The 16,297-nt window shown below is 41.6% G+C and overlaps 1 protein-coding gene across 5 annotated transcripts in view; it reads right to left on the bottom strand.

Moving 5' to 3' along the window:
* Positions 1-273: 273 nt before the first annotated feature.
* The window catches only part of SORCS1 (sortilin related VPS10 domain containing receptor 1), a 515,429-nt gene continuing 499,405 nt past the window's right edge, over positions 274-16,297 (bottom strand). The window contains exons 25-27 of one of the 5 annotated variants that reach the window (XM_084757893.1): positions 10,087-10,192; positions 9,798-9,958; positions 274-1,104 (exon numbers count right to left, since the gene is read on the bottom strand). In XM_084757893.1, the coding sequence (XP_084614019.1) occupies positions 1,004-1,104; positions 9,798-9,958; positions 10,087-10,192 (368 nt within the window). In that variant the 3' untranslated portion in view covers positions 274-1,003. Of the gene's footprint in view, positions 1,105-4,742; positions 5,016-8,061; positions 8,412-9,797; positions 9,959-10,086; positions 10,193-16,297 lie in introns of those variants that run through there. The other 4 variants (XM_084757897.1, XM_084757895.1, XM_084757894.1 and 1 more) reach the window with 4 other exon arrangements.

The raw sequence follows: 16,297 nt of genomic DNA, 5'->3' as shown, positions 1-16,297 counted from the left end.
CCTAAATAATGCATAAGTATGTACTTGTACCTACCTACCATGCTATAAATTTTTATTTTAACTATTTACCATATCTTTATGCTATAAAATTTTTTGTTCATATTCTCCATGAATATGTATATGTGTGTACATAGATTGTAAGATTATACATTTTAAGAATTTTGAATCCTTGAACGTTCATTATAATAGGTAAGGATAACAAATGATAGCAAAAAAAAATGACACATATGTAAGAAAACGTCAAAGTGAAACTCATTTCTTTGCATGATAACCTAAAAATTTAATTAAAAATGAATAATATATATTCAGAAAGTTCATGGATTACAGATACAAAAACAGCATAGTAATATTTCATCTCAGTATGAATTTCAGTTGATTAAAAATGACATTCAGAGTTGTTTAATTTTTAGTTTTTAAAGAGAATAGTTACATACTTCAATGATTGTGATGTTACTAACAACTTTATATACAGGTTATAACAATATTATTGGTTTAATAGGCATCTTGATTTCCTTCTAAGTATTTCTTTCATACCCTATTTAAGGTAGACTTAGTCCAAGTGTTTGAGGACTACACATACATTTCAAAGAGGAAGGGAATTAAAATCACCATGGTTTTAGACATTAGAAAAAAAGGGATAATATTTTTTATACTTTCATTCAGGCTTCCTTATTTATAAGTGTACATATTCACACGTTGCGGCAGTGCTGGCGATGGAACCCAGGACACTGCATTTTAGACAAGTAAGAGCTCGTTCACTGACATGTTCCCTCACCCTGTGGTTTTCATACAAACTATTATTTCACCCTGTGACATTTTAAACGCTGCTCTTACCATCTCACACACAAAAAAATGTTCTTATGCCTTTAAATACTTGAGAAAACTCATTTTTATTTTTATTTTATGTGTATGGGTGTTTTGCCTGGATGTATATCTGTGCACCACGTGTGTTCCTGGTGCCCATGAAGGTCAGAAGAGGGTGTCGGATCTCTTGGAACTGGACTTACAGATGCTTGTGAGCCACTTTGTTGGTGCTGAGAATTGACCCCAGGTCCTCTGCAAGAGCAGCCAATGTTCTTGACTGCTGAACCATCTCTCCAGCTTCTAGAAAAATAATTTTAATGAAAACCATCTGTGTTAAATATGATTCTGTCACAATGTCTTTAATTAGTTTATATACACTCATTAAGTCTTTTTTTCCCACACCTAAAAGCTGTTGTTAGTACATAAACAATATCTTAAGGAGGTACACAAACATGCACATATTAAAACACCTTTGTATTTTCGTGAGATATTTTTATTATCTAGAAATGTATGCTTACTTTAAAACCGCTTCACCCATCTTGTCACAGGGAATCTCACACGTGGGATTCCTCCCATCACTTTGTGGAGTGAAGAGTGTGACAGTAGTTTAACATCCTTCGGAACAGAGTCAGATTGCCAAAGGTGAGTTCCTGCAAAATCTGTGAACTGTGTCCTGCTTTCACATGTGGGGAAGTAGGTGAGGCTGCCAGTAATATCTAGGGGTCTGAAATGATGATAGCTATGAGGATAGTCTCATTCTTCTCACTGTCTCCTCTCCTGTCAGACAGGGCTTCTGCTATTAGATTCAAGTACTTGCTTAAGGAGCTAAAGCAACTGTTGATCCTCCTGCTTAAGCCCCTGAGGGTTGGGATTTGAGGTATAGCACCAAAACCAAATCAAATTCCTTTTAAACTACCAATCGTATTGTTCTATGGTGCTACTTATTTTGTCTTTTAAAAAAAAATCTGTCCTACCACTTTAATGTAGTTGATATATATATTAAATAGGTTTTAATTCATTTTCCAGAACTGTGACTATGGTGTATGAGAAGATGCTTGTTGGGCCTTCCTTGAGATGCTCTGTGACTTGGGGAGCTTTCATTGTGCTGTATTGGACATTGCAGTGGTTTTGTTGAGCACACACACTTCTTAATAAAGTCAAGTGCTTATTCCTCTATGCAGCTCTCTGCGGGAACTCTTGAGCATGTGGCATCTATTTTCCCAGAAGCTCAGAGGCATTTCTAATTGTTCTTGTTTGCTGAGTGATGTGGTCCTAAGGTTAACTTTGAAATCTGGGGGATTGCACTGTTTATTCAAACTGATGGTCCGACTTTCAGTCTTATAGGTCCAAGAGAAGCAGTCCCTGGACACCTAGGCATTATTGCTTCTGAAGACAAACGCCTCTCTCTCTCTTATCCTTGCATCATATATGTAAAATAGCAATATGTGTTATAGTGACATATAATCCCTTTAGTATCCCCATTAGTATGTATATTTTATGAAGGCAGGTATAAAATACCTGCCTTATTGGCAGCTGCCTTACTACTGACTATAGCTATGTCTGTAGATATAAATCAATTCATATCTATACTCACTAAAGCACAGGTTCCTAGCAGTGTATGTAACATTTATAATAACCATTTCTTTTGTATTTTTCCACCTGCAAATAATTTGGGATTCTCTTATTATTCAAGGAACATCCAAACATGCATTTAAAATTAATTGTGTGTGTGTGTGTGTGTGTGTGTGTGAGAGAGAGAGAGAGAGAGAGAGAGAGAGAGAGAGAGAGAGAGAGAGAGAGAGAGAATATGTACTTGTGAACATGTGGAGGTCATAAGATTACACTTGGGTGTCAGTTCACATCTGCCACCTTGTGGGATCTGTGAATTGAACTTAGGTCATTGCCAGGACATGCAATGTGTTTGTCCCAGGATATTCAGAAACACATCTTCACTCTACAGTTACCTTGCTGGTCTCAAATATGAATTTTCAAATATGTACTTTATTAATTCATTAGGAAAGAGGCAAACAATATCAATGATTCAGAAACCAAATTTAGGGCTTTGATTTTTATTCTACTTTCTAGCTAGCTTTTTCCTTTTTTTCCTAAACAGCAATTATTTTACTTAAATTAATGTCTAAGAATAGCTCCTTGAATGCAGCAGCTTGGGAGCTAGCAGAGGAGAGGCCAGGGAGGTGTTGATTCTTGACAAACAGCAATTGGACATGTAATTAGAGGAGCTGGCTGGGTGAGGCTTGCCCCTTGAAGCCACCTCAGAGATCCGTGCTAAATAAAATGGACTTACTGACAATCCTAGGCTAAATAAAAATCAAGGGTTGTGTTTCATCAAACATTTATCTAGTGCCCCCTAATGGCAATGTCCAGTGCTAGATGCTAAAGGAATGTAAAGAATAAACTGAATTACGTCTTCGTGGTAAAGAGCAAAGAGTTTGGGAAGAAAGGTTTAACAGGATATGTTCACATAAACACAATATCCACCATCTAAATATGTGAGGTTGAGGAATAAGCCAGAGAAGGCGTGAGCATTTAATCTGCGCTGGGGACAGGGGGCCTTCATCGATCTGACTTGGCCTGAACTGGGCAGGGGACGTTGGGCCACTTACTGGTCTGTTCTTTCAAACACGCTCCCTATGTTCTCCTTTTCTAGTCTCTGTCTCATTAAATGGTATCTGACGGGTTCTAGTGCCCACAAGGGCAAGAGTGAAGAAAGGACCGTCTCTTCCAGTCTCCACTTCCTGGGCAACATCGCTGCCCTTAGCTGTGTCTCCTCCATGGCTCGAGCTCCACCCAGACACAGCTGTTGTGTCTTCAACTTCAATTTAGTTGGCCTGCGTCCCTCCAGCTTTGGAAAATTACAGGTTTCCTCTGGAGGTCTAACTGCTCTTTTGCTGGTATGTTGGTTCTTCCGTTATTTAAACAGCAAACCCCTGTTTTTAATTATTTCTGTGTAAATTACCTAGAGACCTTTTCTTCTTTTTTTTATTTTTGATTTCACCCTGACTGACACGAAAGATAGACCACCCCTAAGGAGACAGAACAGCAGGGTTTCTGGCCTGTAAAGGAATGAAGGATCTGAGTACTTAATTTGTGAGGTTAAAGGCGGGCTAAAAATAGCCATGCATTCTGAAACTGGGCTAATTGGCAGCAACATCCTAATCCCAATACACCTTTGTGGAGGCAAAGGATGTTTCGGTGTTTGTAGACTGAATATAAGGAACAACATGTATCCAATGAAATTTTAATTATGTGAGCAAGCCCAGTGACTGCAAATATTTGGATCTAGTCCACGTTTTTCTTTTTTTTTTTTCCTTGCACTAGTTTCAAACCACCTATTTGGCTCTTTGGGGAATGACTCACCCACTGAGAATGCCAAACCTGAAAGGGGTCATCTTCCTCCTCATTAGATGCAGGAAGCCACTGCAGCTTGTGGATGTTGGAGCCATTTGCTCAAGGTCGCACGGCTAGCACAGCCAGGAGTAGAAGCCCCTACTCCAGTTCCAAACGCAAAGCCCTTTCTGTCCTATCCTAGGAGCCCTCAGCATGCCCCAGCTGCCAACTCATTGCATTCAGGTTCTGTCCTTGGTAACTACAAGGTTTTGAATTGTGTTTTTTTCCCTATTAATTTTGAATTAAAAATATTAAATTAATAATGGACATATTCCTCATTCCAGAGCAACCATTTTGGAGTGAGTTCGGGTGCAGCACAGCACTTTAGTAAAGTGACAGGTATCGTACAGCTGACTGGAGTGCAAACAGAATTCGGGGAGTAAAGAAGTTTGTGAGTACAAACTCAAGAGTCCAGAGGTAAATTTATTCCCACACAATTAGCATTATGTATCTTGTAACTATGCCACCTTATAAATATATCTAAACCATGTTTTGGAATTAAATAAACACATTGAGGCCAAACATTAGAGACATTATCTGTTTAATAAATATGATTGTAAAAGCAATAAACAAGAGCAATTATACATTACACTACATAGTATTTAACAAAAAAATACATCAAAAAGTCATTTTAAAATTAGAAGTAGTTCCAATACTATAAGAAAACTTTCTTTTTATTTTTAAATTGGCTTCCTATAAAAATAAGTTGGCAAATGAGGGGTTTCAATGCTCAGTTGGAATCCTGGAAAACACAGAACAGCTGCCAAGCACCCCATTGCTTTCAAAGTTGCTGTTTGGAACTTCTGAAAAGAAAAAAAAGCAAAGCAAACCTCTGCAATTTGGACAGTGAATCCAATTAGAATAAGGCAAGGGGGAGATGTCGGTGGGTAGTTCAGGGTGCACACTTTGCACTCTGGGCTTTTAAAGAACGTTGCAGTATCTAATTTTTAGCTTGCCCTGAATCTTACCTTCTATGTATTCCTCCCACACTCCTCTGGCCTTAAGTCCACCGAACTCCTCATTGTGTTCACACCTGTTATTAGTGAAAGGTAGGCACTTGTGTCCCTCCCACTTGTAGGTTCTCAGTGTTCCTTTCTTGTCCGGATTTGCCTAAAAGGCCTGGTATGGTGGTTCTCAAACTTGAGCATATAGCATAATCACCCAGATGGCTTGGGGGATTGGGATGGGTGATTGGGTGAACTGATGGTTGGGACCCCCATGACCCATAAGAAGAAAAAGTATCTATTGATCCCCTAGAATTTACAAAAGAGCAGGGTCTGTCTTAGCCTTGTTTGAATCTACATTTCAAACAAGTGTAGGTGACACTGATAGTGTTGTCTTAGGAACCACACATTGAGAGCCTCTAACCAAGGTTATAGGAACTATGAGGTCCTTCCTAAGCAGTACCTTGCCTCACAAATCACCTACAGGTGGAAGGGAGCTGTGAGGAGAGGTACATGAGGACATGGGAGAGGCTGAATCTACGGATGACCACTTTGGTCACTTCCCAGGATGACAGGTACCTCACGCCCATCCCTGTTTTAAATGAAGACACAGAGCCCCTTCTTCCCTGTCTCCGTTCACTCCATGTCACTCCATTGACAAACAATCTCATAGTACTATTCTAGGCAAGGCACTGTTCTAGGTCCAGAGTGTTCTTCATTTCTAATAGTGATTTTTTGAAAAAAAAAAATTAGAGTACATTGAACTGCAACGCTGAAGATTCCCTGTGCTGGTTTGAGTGAACCTATTTTGGTTTCCAAATAATTTGTCTTCCAGACTAAATACGGAAGACTCCAACCGAAGAAAATCAATGAAGATGTTTCCCATGAGATAGGAAGCCTGGCAGGTTGAGAATTGACTACGTCCCCAGGCAAATGCACATGGAACATCCTCTGTCACAAAGTTCTCTGCATGATTGACCTCTGGCAACAGCTTTCCTACTCTCCCTTTGCCTCAGCCACACAAGGCAGGGATCCTCTGGTCAGTGAGTCAGCCACACAAGGGCTGGGGTCATACTTATCATTGGGATACACCACGGACCTTGGCAATACCCTGTTGTTGACTTTGGGACACAGCCAAGAAGGAGGCTAGGTCCTGGAAGTGGCTTACCAGAATATCTTTCATCCCAACCTGAGAATGGGTTCTTTCCAGTACACAGGAGTGTAAGGACATCGGTCATTAGAAGAACTTCAGCAGGAGCAGGGGCTCTCCTCCATTCTGTGGGCCTCCTTTCATGATTCCTCTGGGGAAAGTGGTTTTCTTTTGCTTTGGGGCCCTGAGGGTTGTGAGCCTAAATTTCCTGTAAGTAGCTAGTCTTCCCTGTGTATTGACTGTTTCCTTTATAAATACTATGGCAACCAAAGATCAGAGTGCACGCATGGAGTCAGTGAGATCGTCTTAAATGGTCAAAACCTCATCCAAATATAGGAGAAGAGCGACCTGTATGGGTTTTTCAGTATTCCTGTATATTAAGTCCATTAACCTGCTTCTTCTTCTTCTGGTTAAAAATCAGTTTTATTTTACAAATATGGTTAATTCTAGAGGGGAAATATCAGAGCACAGCAACTCTCACAGAAGATATTACCCTGCAGTATAGTCACACAGTCACAAAATTTCTCAAGAGACGCTTCTAGCATTGGCCCACGTAAGATTTCTGCTAATGCGCAAAATCAGCCACTGTTCATCTATGAGCTTTCCTTTCCAAAGCACAAAGGCAGGTTTGATTGCTTTGCATGTATCAACTCTTTCACACACACGGTATATGTTTCCAGGTGGGCAAGATAGAGGTATTTGGCAAAGGAAGATTCTAGAGGAAGAGACAAAGGTGAAATGTGACTGAAGCCAGCTTGGCGGGCTGCAACCTGGCCAGAGCACAGGGAAGCTGGCATGCGTGAGAATGTACAAACTTGATAGAGCTAATGGCCTGTGAGAGAAGGAGTCAGGATTGGCATAGGCTGGGCCAGTTTTAGGAAATACGAGGTTTAATATCTAAAATCGAGCAACATATTTGAGAATAAAGAGTGAGAGGAGTCAAAAGATAATGGGGGATTGGGAGGAAAAGGCTGAACAATATCAAAAGAACATGTCCACACATGGGTGGCAAACAAATGGGAAAGTAGGATAACAAATAACTATTGTAAAAAACTTCCCACTTTTTTTTGTCTTTGTTTTTATATTACTTGGGGCAGGAGAAGGGAAAACTGCAAGGAGAAAACTTGAGCAGGAAACAAAGGTCCATTTACAACATGCTTTGCTTCCCAGCCTCCCTCCTGGTCCTATTGTGCCTGCACACATGGATATGGATCTTTAACAAGCATCTTTGTCCCTCTGGCCACAGAGGATGGAGATAAAGCAGCCTTGTGGTCACTGCTGACCGAGGGAGCCACAAACACTAACTTAGAAAGGAAAAGTGACACTAAAGTCAAACAGAGAAGCAGCTCAGGGTTTCCGAGTCCTGTGCATGTCTTTGTGTCTTGGGGAAAGGCTGGAGACGGCTAATCCACCATCAGCCCGTAGTGCTAAGATAGGTGTTAAGTCTAGAGCCAAGAATATTTCCAAAAATACATGCAGATTTCCTTGGCCTATATATGTTATGAATTTTCTACAAACACAACCGATCAGAAAAAAGAGAAGAGAGGGGGAGGGGAGTGTGTTCCATTAAAATAGAGCACCTGTACACTGCCCCTCCAAACGTGTTCTCAATGTACTGTCCACATGCACAGGCTTAAAGCTAAAAACCCTTGTTGTCTGTGTCTGAAGAATTTTAAAGTCCCGATGCAGTGAGTGTTTATTAGTTATTTTGGATTTGATTGTTTTTATTTTATTTTTTGTTTGTTTGTTTGTTTGTTTTACTGGCGTCCTCCATTCAAACATTTACATAGGTAGGGAATTCTTTTTGTGCTTTGATTCTCAGCAACTATGGAAATACTTCCTGGCGAAATAGGAAACAGAACAACAGAAGAGAAGAGACATAGAGTTAGTGGTCATGAAGGTGCTGTACTTGACAAGAGCGGGGTTCTTTTCTGATCAGCAGGTCTCCTGTTTCCTTTGGGGTTTGTTCTTAAATGGCAAATTGTGCCCCAGCAGATCCCCGCTTTGGCGATGAGGCTGGAGTGGCTTGTCTCGGTCTTTGCAATCGGAGAGATGAGTCACCAGGTTGAGTAGAAGGGGAGGGAGGGGAGGGTAAAGCTACTCTCCTAAGAGAAAACGTGTAACACTTACTCATTTAATGACACTGGAAACAAAAAGGGGTCAGAAACTGCAATGCCCTGAGAAATGTTGGTAGGCGGAGGAAGGATTGCTACTTTAATAAACAGCTACTGTGATTCATACCACACAGAGAACCAAACGACCCCCTAAATAATGCAGCATTTTGAGATGCTGTAGAAATGAACAGACAGAGTACGTGCTGTTACTCTGGACAGGAAGACAGAAAAGCTTCTATACTGTTTAACCCAAAGCTACTGTGTCTTTTTATCACCCTGTCTCCACCAAATGGAAGAAAATGAACTGTGAAAATTGGACACCAGATGTGGCTGCAGTTGTTATTATTATCTCTGCCTAGTGCTGCTCATTGCTCTAAACCTCCTCTAAGGCAGCCATAGAACTTTCTCATACCACTGAAAGAGAGGAATCCCTTTCTACTTGCAAACATTTTTTTTCCCAAGTAACAGATTGAAAACCTTTCCTATAAAGGCTTTCTAGGTTATGTGGCATCACGGCATTAGCATGAAGCGTGAACTATTATAATTCCTCCACTTCAGTCAGCCACAGACAGCAGGGCCCACAGAGGGAAAGGAATTGGCAGTGGTGGCTTTGTGAGTTTGTCTAGGTTGCCAAAAAAACTTCTATAACCCATCCTAAGATGTAGCATCCGAGCTCCAGGCTTACTCCAGCTAAGCATCAGACTCTCGTGAGAAGATCACAGGCAAACAGAGCTGCGTTGACCTTTGATCCCGAAACTTCTGGTCAAAACAGAGAAACGAATCTGTCTGCCCCTCCACAGTCTCCAACTGGTCCCTCAGAATCCCCAAATACTAAGTATTCTACAAACTGCATTCTTTCCTCGTCCTCAGGTTCTCATTTTCTACATTTGCAGGGTGAGATTCAAGACAGCCACCAGAATAAAACAAAAAAAAAAAAACACCCTCCCTACGTGGCTGGGCTAGCTGACGTCCTCAAGGCAGGCTCTTCTTCTGTTCTAAAGCCATTTAGAATTGTCTGGAGTAGCAACAGCTATGTTTTTCCAGGCTAATCCACACCCTGTTTACTGCTTGACTTTCTACCCACGTTCTGCAGACCCTGAAGCTTTTCCCTCCTAAATAGCATTAGTGAAAAGACAATGTTTGTTGCTCATATACTTCTCAAGCTCAGAGGTTTAGAAATAGATTTTTCTTTTGAAAACAGGAAATTTTAATGGAGGGCAGGACACTAAAAAGGAGCAAGAAAGGGGTATCTTAGCTGTTTATCTCAAGGATATTAGAGCAGGAAAAAGGTGGTTATGTGAAGCCAGAAAGGGATTGTCGGGCAGGTTAGTGTCGACTGCTCAGCCCGGGCAGCTGATGGCCACGAGCGTCATTTACCTAGGAGCTGTGATTCCACCTTGTCATCTACCAGCTGACCAGGCCTCCTGAGGTCATGCTGAGGGACACTGGGCCTGCTTTCACTGTGACTGACTGGGCTGGTCAGCTCTTGTTCTTTCTCATTTTGCATCTGGGCATAAACATTAATCCCCGGGATCTTCCTAAAACATTAACAGAAAGCATCACTGCTCTGTAGCAGAGGTGAGCTTCACTGCGGTTCATCGCTTCAGAACCTGTCAGAAAGAGGGGAGACATGGGAGAGGAGGGGAGTGGAAGGGGGACCACACACCTTTTAAACTTGTAGATGACGAAGACGGCCAGCCCCACAAACACCACGGAGAGCAACATCAGCATGGGCGATCCACTGTGGGTTGGAGTGAGGTCTACCAGTGGGGCTAGGGGAACAAACAAAGCACGACCGTTAGCAGAAACTTGAGCAGGTCCATAAGGCTCACACACACACGCCTGGTAAATATCAGGAAACCATGAGGGATATACAGGCAGGATGCATGGTCCACAGCTAAGTGTGTATCTGGGTGTGCCCCAGCTCCAGCTGGTCTGTGGACAAGGAAAAACAGGTGAGTCCACCCATTGTTAACTGTATAGACTTGGGCTGGATGCTTCACCTTAACGTGTCATATGTAGCGAAAGAAAAATAGCACATCCCTCACTGTATGGCTGTGTTACATCTACGATATCTACTTATCAGTCTCTTCATCAGTATTTCCTTTTATTCTGGTGTTGATGCTCTCATTATCATTAATTAACCAATAGTGTTCCTGATGGGCTTACATCTTGATAAAAGACAAAAGGCACTGTAAGATGAAACTATCAAAATTATACCCTACTTCTGCTGGGCAGTGGTGGGTGGCATACACCTTTAATCCCAGCACTTAGGAGGCAGATCTCTGTGAGTTCAATGTCAGCCTGGTCTACAAAGTGAGTCCAGGACAGCCAGGCTAGACAGACAACCAGACAGAGAAACCCTGTCTTGAGAAAAAAAATAATACCCTACCCCATATAGCTCAGGGAAGTCCACCATCCATGTGCTCAGAGCTCTTACCTGGATTTATACCTGGAAGGCAAAATCATCTTAACAACCTTTTTTATAATAAAGCATCCAATGCTTCATAGTACTATAGTTTAAAAGTCACAGCAGAATGGTTCTACAGGTATGTTTTAACACTATTGTAAGGTCAAACCATGGTATGTCTAGAATTCGAAGTCAGTGTTGCTCTGCATTTGGGTAGTTGTTGTTGTTATTGTTTTCCTATGCATTGTATGTAAGCTTTTCTCACAAAGCACAGTGCAAAACAGTCAAACCATAAATAGAATTATGTGTGTGTGTGAAAGAGAAAGAGGGGCTGTAGGGGGGGAAAAGAGGGAGAGAGAGAGAGAGAAAGGGAGGGAGGGAGGGAGGGAGGGAGAGAGAGAGGGAGGGAGGGAGAGAGGGCGAGAGAGAGTCTGTGTCAGTGTGAAGTATAAATTAGCTATCCCTCTACCTGTCAGACAAAGAACTGGAAAGCTATGCAGCATGCTTATGGGTTCTTTGTGGTTTTGTTTACTTGCACTCCCGAAGTTGATGGTCAAGTGAATGCTTGAAAGGGTCGATACTCTGATGCTTGGGGAGAGGTGTTCCTTGCAATGGGCTCTACAATTTCTGAAATTCATGGCACCCTGCCACAGGAACACCAACACCTCAAGTGAACAAACTTCCTCACAGACAACCTTAAATCTCTGCATTCATAAGACTCCCCCTCTCTGAGTTTCTTTACATAGCAATTCTAGGAAATATCTCTCCCCAGCTCCAAATCTCATCCTCAGGGTCAAACCTCTTGCACTTATAATGACTGTTTGCAATTAATTCTATCATATCAAATACTGACATTCAGCAAATGTGGTATAGCTCAAGCCTGAAAACAATCCACCTGTACCCTGTGGAAGCATGGACAGTGACCTTTACCTTCCATCAATTTAAGCAAAGCCCGATACCTAGAAATGCAAGTGACCTTTAAGTACCCTTTCTATGACTTTTCTCTTGTCGAAAGCCAAGAGGATGATGCTCTGGTCATCCAAGCAGAAAAGTTCAAGAGTAAATGACTACAATAATAATGGTCTCAGACAAAACCCGTGGTTGTATCTGCTCTTTTGGATTTTCGAAAGATTCTATTTCAGCTAATACTGGAAAGCATATTTCGCATGACTATAAAGTCAGTGCCATGTAAGAAATCTAAGCTTCCTCCTCAGGAAATGGGCTTAACTTATTCCACAGGATCTGCTCTTAGCAGGCACTGAACATGAGGGACGCTCTTGTTCTCTCTCCACTGTAAGTCTAGCAGCTTGGTGCAGAGACAGCATGCAGTGGTGTGAGAGCTGACAGAGCTGCCTCACTGCAGGGGAACACCCAAAGCCGAGGGGCTTGGTATTTAGACTAAGAAAATGAAGCAGCACTTGGTGCCATCAACAAAGCTGGAAACACATCTGAGTACACACTGCCATTGGTAGACTATCACAGGGGAAAAGAACATGTTCCATTGTTACAGATTTGTCTGTTTTTACAGACTGTTTTTTAACAGACGGAAGACAGGGGCTGTCAACCACATGACATAAGCAAAAGCAGTTAAATGCTCAGAGCTGAAGGCCACCAGACAGGACTTCAACTAGTTAACGAAAAGAAGAGGAAGAAGGAGGAGGAGGAGGAGAGGGGAAGAGAAGGAGGAGAGAAGGAGAGGAGAAAGAAGAAGAAGGAAGAGGAGGAGGAGGAGGAGGAGGAGGAGGAGAAGAAGAAGAAGAAGAAGAAGAAGAAGAAGAAGAAGAAGAAGAAGAAGAAGAAAAGAGAAGATTCAATTCTGAGCCATTAAAACACACAAATACCCACAATCCAAAATATGCCATCTAGCGTAAAGGACCAAGAAATTAAGAAGAATATTTCTCAGGAAGAGGTTAAGGGCAAGGCGATAGATGGTATAGGAATAAAATACATGTGGCGTGAGTTAAAATTCTGTGGTTTAAAAGGAGCACTTAGGATCCTAGATCAGACACTTTTATACATTGATGAGATGCATATGTGTATGTACGGAGATGAGTCATGGATAGACAGACAGACAGACAATGATAGAACAACTGTCATCTCACAACCAATCTTGTTATACTATACTTTCATACAATCTCCACAAGTTCAATCACTGTATTATTATGAAATAACTGCCTTCCCCACCCAACATTCTTTGTTATCACAATATCAGTATCACATGGAGGGAATAAAAATATATCGTAAAGGTAACCTAACATAAACCATCAATTTTTCAGTGAACAAATGGTGGTTCAGAGGGGCCATGGATGATGAGGACAGTCAGAGGCATGTGTAAAGTTAAAGTCCACGTGCCAAACAAGGTCCCTATAGCAGAAGCAGAAGAGAAGTGAAGTGCAGTCAAAAACTCACAGAGCTTACTTAGTAGGGTAACACTTGACACTTATGTTGTTGATTTTTTTTCTTTTGAGATGGGGGTCTTTTTATATAGCGCTGGCTGTCCTGAAATGTACTGTGCAGACCAGGCTGGTCTGGCCGCCTCTGTGTACCTTCTGAGTGTAAACATTAAAGGTGTGTGCCACTAAGCCTTGTGTAACATTTGAACGTGAGAAATAATAAGAGGAAATTACCTTAACTCTGTTCTTCCTCACATGAATGGAAACACACATGCACATCTGTGTGTACATGCAGACACATCTGGACATCATTTCACTTATCTTTGCTTCCACTTCCCTTTGTGTTCCTCATTTCTAGCTTGGCTTCTCCAACCTTCCATCACTCACACTCAGATCATCATTCTTAAAGAAGCAGCATCAATATTGTTGGGTAATTATCACATTCTTTGGATAATATTATTTTCTGTGTTTTGAGTTCTACAGTATGCTATCTATTCTACCTCCCAGTTCTGTGGTTCTTACCCACTTCTCAGAGGAAGCATGGAGGCAACAGCACTGAGATTGTGTGGCACTGCCCTTCAGTGTCCTTTGGCTTCTGTTTGCTAATTCGTACCTGCATATAAAGGTATCGGCAGATGCTCCGTACAGCAGGAGCCACATATCCTTAATTTTCCCAATATTTAGGTGTGTCTATGTGTTTTGTTGAGGAACGGAGACTAGTGATAAATGGATTTGGACATAAATTAGTCCCTCTCCAGTTGCAGCATCAACAAGGAAGGTGTGCAAGAGAAAAGCACTGAGGAGGCTTTGGCCATTATAAATGCACAGTGTATTACAGGGATACAAACATTGCCTCGAGGGACTGGGCGCCTCAAGTCTCTGCTCACACACCATTTCTAAAACCCTGTGGGGAACTTGACAATGCTTTGAATTATTGTACTCTACTCACTAGGATCTGAGTTAATCAGAGTAATAGAAACGCTACTACATCCAGGAAAGAGTGATTGGCAGATAGGAAATGCTAAATACACAGTCACAGCTCTGTATGTGAGAGCAAACCCAAAACTCAACATAGGATCAGATTCTGGGTCTGGCCTTCTGGGCTAACTGAATTTATGGACACTCCAATTCCTCATTTGAAAAAGGCAAGTGAAAAGTATTTTTGTTTTAGTAAAGTTCTGAAAGCCAAAGAGATGGTACTGACTATGATGGTACCTGACACACCAGACACGGCCAGTAGTTTATGTTGTCATATTAATATTCCATATTCCTGAAAGTACATTCTTCACAGAGTTCTGAAAGATGAGGAAAGAGTTCCTCACTGCAGTCAGTTTCGGAAATGAAACCCTTGGCATGCTCCCACCTAGAGATTCTTGGTGCACATCAGTGTATGAAAGGAGTCCTGTTCTGCAGGATGGAAACACAGCTAGCCACACTATAGCTTTTGCACATTTATTCAACTGCAGTCCCTTTTTAAATTTAGGTCCTGTTCAGCAAGGGACTTTCTTGACACATTTCTCCTCCAATGCTATTGCCGTCAAGGAATTGCAGAAACAAGCACACTCGACTTTGATTTTCAGGTTTTTTTTTTCCTTTCCTTCCCCTGAAGCAGACCCAGGGCTTTATATTAAATACATGAAATGTAAACTGTGGAACCCAAGTGTTTGGAAGGATGTGTGTAGGAGGGTGTATTGGTTTACTTTATACGTTGCTGGGACTCGATACCTGACCAATGTCACTTAAGGACAGAAGGATTTGTTTGGCTACCTGGGTTAGGGAAAGTTGATTGCAGTGAGGAAGGCTCAGTGACAGGGACATACAGTTGCTGGCCACACTGTGTGTATAGTCAAGAAACAGCAATGGATGCTGGTGCTCAAATCATTTTATCCTTTTCATTCAGTCTAGGGTTTCAGTACAGGGAATGATGCAATGAGCTGGTGCAGTGGGTCTTCACACCCGAATTATCCTTACCTATGTAATCTACCACAGACATGTACACATACTAACTACACACACACTTCCTCGCATGCAGGGCCAGAGCTTGTCGCCTGGGTAATTCTGGATGTAGCTGGGTTGACACTCAATACAGAGAGATTATGGTGATGTGTCACTAGCACAGGAAAGATTTTTAGTGCATCCTAGCTTGGATAATGGCTTCCTCTCCAGTTAATATACAATCCTAGAGGCTTCCTCTACCTCTCATAGCTAATTGGGAAGCACTGGACTGAGGCACCTCCAGCACCCTGAGTTTCCACATGAACTACCAAACCCCTGATCATTGCATATGCTTATATTCCCATGGCAAAAAGAGCTTTTAACCTCAACCAATACAAAGCTGCCAAATAAATTCTACCTGAGACGTTCCCCAGGAATGGTAGAGAAAGCCAGTGCCTCCACCAGCCAGTCACATATTTTCTTTGTCCTCCGTCCATAAAAGTCATTCCCTTGTCCCTTGTGAGAATTCCTGGACCATGAGCAGCCCAGTGGTTCTGCGTCCATCTTCTGAGTGCTGGGATTACTGGTGTACGCAACCTGGCTTAAGTGGTGGTGGGATCAAATCCAGGGAGGGCTCTGTGCAGGAAAGCACTTTGCCTTCTGAAAAGAACTGCCCAGGAATCTACTGCAGGCTGGAATGTTACTTGATCCTTGTATGTATTTATGTATGTATGTATGTATGTATGTATGTATGTATACATGTATGTATGCATGTATGTATGATGTATGAATATACACAGGAAGGTGTCACAGTCATTTAATCACATAGGAGGAAAAGATATATTTATATCTCTTCACACCTGTTATTATTTATCATTGTACCACAATGATTTAATGAATGTCAAAAACTACTATCAAACGACATGGTTATTTAAAAAAGAAAATATAATTTAATTTTAGGAAAATAGAAGGAACCAAAAATTACTATCATCATGGCTCTACTCATAAATGACTTACTTGTAAATAATAACGGGGCGATCAGAGAGTAAAGAGGCGAATAAATTTATTGACTGTGGAAGAACTTCACTAGTGCTAATTTCATCTCTAAATGGAAAATGCAATTGCAACAATTTATTTCA

This window comes from Acomys minous, assembly GCF_964271855.1.
Source record: "Acomys minous genome assembly, chromosome: 2".
NCBI lineage: Eukaryota > Metazoa > Chordata > Mammalia > Rodentia > Muridae > Acomys > Acomys minous.
The sequence above is the reverse complement of the archived record's forward strand: the minus strand, read 5'-3'. Positions and strand labels throughout refer to the sequence as shown.